At 33.2% G+C, this 6,110-nt stretch overlaps 1 protein-coding gene and 1 long non-coding RNA gene across 3 annotated transcripts in view; one reads left to right on the top strand and one right to left on the bottom strand.

The window, feature by feature from the left end:
- The window catches only part of LOC149484606 (uncharacterized), a 172,417-nt gene that overhangs the window by 20,198 nt on the left and 146,109 nt on the right, over positions 1 to 6,110 (bottom strand). The window lies entirely within an intron of this gene.
- On the top strand, positions 1,991 to 5,515 carry LOC149484615 (protein odr-4 homolog). 2 transcript variants are annotated; one of them, XM_089700808.1, is made up of 8 exons: positions 1,991 to 2,164; positions 2,340 to 2,444; positions 2,521 to 2,716; positions 2,894 to 3,243; positions 3,358 to 3,534; positions 4,465 to 4,672; positions 4,805 to 4,981; positions 5,169 to 5,515. In XM_089700808.1, exons 2-8 carry the CDS (start codon positions 2,349 to 2,351, stop codon positions 5,357 to 5,359), a joined length of 1,395 nt encoding a protein of 464 aa, XP_089556934.1. In that variant the 5' UTR covers positions 1,991 to 2,164; positions 2,340 to 2,348; the 3' UTR covers positions 5,360 to 5,515. The 2 variants fall into 2 exon arrangements, with proteins under 2 accessions (XP_089556934.1, XP_089556935.1); XM_089700809.1 differs by having other exon boundaries at positions 2,023 to 2,168.

The raw sequence follows: 6,110 nt of genomic DNA, 5'->3' as shown, positions 1-6,110 counted from the left end.
TTATTATTGTTGGAGATATGACGCTATTGCGACTTCCTGTTTCCTACAAGAGATGTAATTTCAATGAAAGTCTTGAATGAATATGGACTATGGTATTCTAGGAGAATGGGTTCTTGATTGAGATCAATTTATATTTATTCTACAAATAAATATCTCTTTAATATAAATTAACTAATTTGATGCATTATCAAAAATATTTAATAACCAAAGAAGTTAACAAAAAAATTTCAAACTAAGTTACAATTTATTAACATTTACCTACTTATGTGTTAATACTTAAGTAGTAAAATCACTAACTATTTTTTTAATTTCTACCTCACAGCAAATAAAACAGGCTACTTGAATAAATTGAAACATTTATATTTAGATCCTAAAATTTCTATCACAGTTCTATGATAATACTTGTGGGTATAATATTGTGTGTAAAATTATTTTGATGAACATATATTTTACCTGAATATAAAATTAAAAAAAATTGTGTATGAGAACTGTAACTTAGATACTTGATATAAATTCCTCAATCAAGCTGAACTACATTATATTGAAATAAAATCAAAATATTGATTAGGTGCGTAATGTCATCAATGCATCGCAGCGTAGTCATGGATATTTTAATTATTGATCCCATTTTTTAAAATTCATTTCTAAGTCCATGTTACATTATTTAATAACGATAGAAACAAGCATAGTCGGGGGAAGTAGTAATAAAAGCCACACAACGCGTTAAATATACCTATACTCATAGTAACATTTAATAGTGTTAATAATAATAATTAATTAATTATTGACAGGGCTGGCGCGCGCGCCGTTGATATGGCGGAGAGCAGCGCAGCGCATTTTTCGTTGTCAATCTATTATCGACATTGTTGATTGTCCTCATTAAAATAATATTCAAAAGCACAGCGCGCTACCTTTCGCATGTGATCTCTTCGATGCTTCTCGGAAATAAATTATTGTTTTTTTTTTATTTTGAATACCTATTATTTTAATGAGGACAATGTCGAATGGTCGATAATACTTTTGACCACCAATGAAAAATGCGCTGTGCTTCACTCTGCGCCGACCCTATCATCACACTAGTTACTATTACCATTGTTTTAAAAAGTGATGATGTATTTTTAAATATGTACTGAAAATCTAACAAAATAAGCCACGGTGTAAAACGATATTTTTTAAATTTTACGCCGTGTTACGTAGTATTTTAACCAAGTTTTAAAAATAATTATCTATTTCCGATGAAAAGTTATTCCTATGCATTTTGCCGCATTACTTGAATTATTAGTGCAATATCGTAACACACTCGAGGGCATATTTGATAAGTTTAATGGCTGGTTCACACTTTGATTAGTGCGAGTGCAGGTGATTAGTGCGAGTGCAGGTGTGTAGTGCGAGTAGTGTCCAATTCAACTGCGAGTGCAGGTGATTAGTGCGAGTGCAGGACAATGGTGAAATTCGCGACGCTACACACTACGCTAAACACTAAACACTAAACACTCCTGTCCAGACGTGTTTAGGCAGGCACACTGCGAGTGAGGGGGAAGGGAGGGCGCGCGGGACGTGGCTACTCGCAGTCCACTCGCAAAAAAATAGAATACGCTTCTATTCACTTTACTACACAGCCTACTAAACACTCGCACTAAACAGTCGCTGTCCACACGTAGTACTACTCATCACCTGCACTCGCACTAATCAAAGTGTGAACCAGCCATAATGTTTTATGGTGGTTTTATGCTTTAAAACAAAAAAGACATGAACGTGACCATCGCGCTAAAGCGACTGAGTGCAGTGTGGCCGGCCGACCTCAGTTGACAGGATCATAAGTGATGTAGGCGGTGGCTTCTCTACACGTAGTAATTATTGTATCTCATCAATGTCCATTGTCCAACATCTTAGTCCAGCATCAAGTTTATCTAGTTAGAATAAGTACTCTGTGGTCGTCGAGGATTAAAAACTGACGTTGCATTATGGACTGCCAGCAGTGCCAGCAGTCAAATGTCAATTAGTGTCAAGTGACGTTTGCGGTTTGACAAATAAAATAAACCAGACAGGCGACAAGTGTTAGAATAATTTGTAAACCATTTGTAAACTTACTGTAAATTCTACGACCATCGTAACTTATTTTGTGTGTAAAACTGCTTAAAACAAATAAGAAGTATATGCGGTGGTAGGTGCCTATCTAAAATTGGTCTATTATGAGTACTTTTGAGGAAATATTTCCCTGATATCTGGTTGAATTAATTTTCTGTAGTTTGTTAACAAAATGTAGCACCAACTTGGTACGAAATTGGTTGTGGGGACACTGAGGTCGGCTTAAAAATATGTTATTGTTTTATTTTTAGTTTATCAAGATGGTAAGAACAGTTTATTCACCGGAGCATTGCCTTCAGTATTTGGAACAATATGCCACTCAGGAAGTTTATGTAATTGGTTTAATTTTGGGACAGGTAGGTGACTGACATTTGTTAGAAATATATGCGTTAAAGAATTTTAAGTTATCTTAGTACAATAAAATGTTTTTAGATAACTGAGGCACGTGAAAATGTCATTCATCTTGCACGGACACCAGAAGAAAAAAGCCCTGATGCATTATCGGAGAATAGTTTTACATCAGAGAAGCCAGAGCCTTTAAGGAACTTGTTAGGAGTGTCTGAAACCTGGGTAGCTGATCATGCCAAACATGTTACAAGAATGTTGCCCGGAGGAATGTTTGTTCAAGGTTCATTAATTTTATTATTCGAAAGTAGTATTGTTGTAATGGTAATATGTATTTATTTAATACAATAAAAGGCTGAATAATAGGTGAAAGTATTAAATTGTTTGTTTGGTATTGCTGTGCATTAATCATAGCAAGTTTTCTTTCCTTATGACTTAAATATGTAACATGTATTTTCAGGTATATTTGTAACAAGCGATGAAGATATTTTTGAAGATCCCAATTACTTCAGTAAAGTGAAGTCAGTTTTAAATTACACATTTAAAGCACAGAATGCCAATCCATATATGAATGGTAATTATCCTCATTCAAATGAGAGATTAATTCTGCATATGTGTACAAGTACTAAAGTATTGACTTGTAAAAGTGTGGAGGTTGGGACGGGTAACAAGACTTCAATCAAACCTGTAGAGTGGAAATTCTTACCAAAACCACAACAATGGCAAAGGTTGGACTGCTATTATGAATTTGATGAAGTATATCCAGTCATAGTGAAGAAGAGTGGTATATCTGTTAAACATCAATTTCAGGTTGGTTTCATATTTTATTTGCACCCTTAGCTTTGTTACTGTTATGAATAAAAAATTATTTAACTTAGTTTGTGAACTTGAAAAATGTATTTATTGTAAACTTTTTGTTCACAGCAAATTCTAGAATCTGCACATAAAACAATTGAAACTAGTGTTATGTTCATTGATGGAGAATTAAAGGAAGGTTCCGAACAACTGGAACAGCTAAATAAAAAGAAAAAAGTAAAAAATAGTACAAAATCTGCACAAGATGTGTTGAAATCAATGCATGTTTCATTGTTTGTGCCATTTGTAAGTATGCATGTACTATTCCTTTAAAATTTTTTTAAAGCCAAATGATGTTTAAATCTATAATTACATCAACTCAAGATTTCTTGTTCTGAATTAATTTTACCGACAAATATCTGACGTTTTATGTTGCCCTATCTTGCCCAACACCTTCTTTGAAAAATTAAGTGCTATAATTCCCGTATAAGGGAAATTACCATAGAAATCTAAATAACAAGACACATAGAAGGGCTATAATGTCATAATTCGTATGAAAACTGCTGTCGCCAAAATCAACACATTCAAACCGAAAGCTAAACAGTACACACAAGTAAACTATGCCTTTTATTGGACAGCTTGATTTGAGTGAAAACTAACTTATCTATTAAATTAAGCTTTTGAATATGTATCCTAACGCACGAATTTACGGTTTATTTTAGAATAACATCCCTAAGTATATGAGACTTTTTGTTCCAATACGAACAAACGTGATAATAAGAATGGTCGACTGTGTCATTCAATGTTATTTCGATTACTATGGTGACACTCGTAATACTTGTAAATATTCTATAATTTTAAGGAAAAACGGCATTATTTCTAAAAAAAAATATTTTCCGATGAAATATTATTCCTTTATAAGTATAATTACAACTTGTGGAAGAATTTCCGCAATGGGAATTGCTGAAACACACCATGTATACACTCATACGTCTCCAGAGCAACTGAACAGTGACGAATGCACTGGTGATGTGCAAATCACCTGAGTGGCGACAAGGTCACGCACGCTTACGACTTCTAGTGTCTTGTTATTTAGATTTCTATGGAAATTACTTAGGAATACAGGGACCAGATTTATCTTTTTTTTTATTCCTTTCTTTCCTATGATAAACATTTAATTTTATACTCAAACATAGATTTTCCCAAAGTCAAACATCAAACATTAATATTTTGCAGGAAAACTCCCTACCCGAGACTGTTGAATACCTAGAATGTGATGGTAATATACACTTCAGTGGAGTAGTAGCATCAAGTGTATTCATGTATCCAAAAGCCACTGTAAGTGAAGCGATTGCTGCTGTCAAACAGGACATTATAAGGTCACTTGCATCACGCTTTACAATGCACTGTGATGCGTTAATTGACGACAATTTGTTACCTGAAGGTATGACATCAATTTTTCTTACGATTGTATTTAATTTTTTTAATTTTGAGACTTCCTTTATACTTTTTTTTATCATTTCGTGAATTTATATATCTGCTTATTTGTTAAAAGACCTATTTATTATGTTTGCAGAAAAAGTCTGTTTCAATGAACCACCGAGGCGAGTCTTAGTTCCCGTTGGATCTTTATATCTCTGTGATTATTTATTCCCCGGAGAGGCGCCTGCAGAGGCTCTGGTATCTGTAAAAGAACTTCTTGATCTTCAAATAACCGAAGGGGATGTTATTTGCGATGTTGAGACTCCAGCAGGTAACTTTGAATTGTTGTTCTTAAGTGCGACATTCCATGAATTTACGTCTTCAATATATTCATTAATACTGTAGTAGGCTCTCTGAAATAATAGATACATAGTATTTGTTCGATATTTACGTAGTTTTTTAATAATGTTTTTAGTACATACTTATCAAAAATCATTTTCAAATGTATTGTGTTTCAGATACATCAGAGTTTGATGCCTTGGATAGAGATACAAGCAGTGAAGAACTCTTAGCAACTCCCCAAGAAGCCAGCCAATTTATGTATATTACCGGGATTTGCTTCGCTATGTTTGTGTTAATTGTATCAATATTCATACATTACTATGATGGGATCATGGCATGTATCAGTCAACTCTTCTCTAGGTCATAAACTTGTGAGATTTCAAGTGAATTTGTTTGCAAGCAGATTTTATTTCTCTATGTGTATGGTTATAATATATTCAGATTGTGACTATAATATGCACCTGTTTTGTACAGATCGCTGTGTAATGTTCAATGATATATGAATAAAGTATTTTTTATATAATTTTTGTTTCAATTTTCGCCCAAAATAAATCATAACAATAGTAATTGAAAAATATATGATACTTATTAGAATTGCAAACATTTTTAAGTTCATAAAAAATTATCGACGACCAATCTCTTGAAATGGCTACATGATGGAAAGATTTTTAAAATGATGTCCACTTGTGCTATGTGCAAAAAAAAACATATTCTAAATCATTGAGATATATATTATACATTGTATTGTATTAATACATTGTATAATAACATTTTGTTCCTTGCCGTTGCGATACATAATTCTAGTACCTAGGCATTCTAGGTACCTACCTAATTAATTTTATTTTATAGAAAGTGGTTATTTAAATTTAAGACGTTATCAACTTAACTGAACCTGTAACAGATTACAGACAACAGTTGTTAAATTAAAATCATTATTCATTACTAAGTACCACATTACTACCTAGTGCCCCTAGTGGACACCGCGCCATACGTAGACAGAGAAACCAATTTGGATTCTCCGTCTACGGCGCCATATTTTGGGTCATTTATGACTTATGTCACTTTATTGACAGATAAAATAGTTGTTCATAAAATTAACACAAGATGGCGTGCTTAAC

Source organism: Colias philodice, chromosome 11 (genome assembly GCF_061535455.1).
Source record: "Colias philodice isolate Cphi_HAF_F1 chromosome 11, ilColPhil1 Martin Lab GWU primary, whole genome shotgun sequence".
In the NCBI taxonomy this organism is placed as follows: Eukaryota; Metazoa; Arthropoda; class Insecta; order Lepidoptera; family Pieridae; genus Colias; species Colias philodice.
This window is presented reverse-complemented; position numbering and strand designations above follow the sequence as displayed.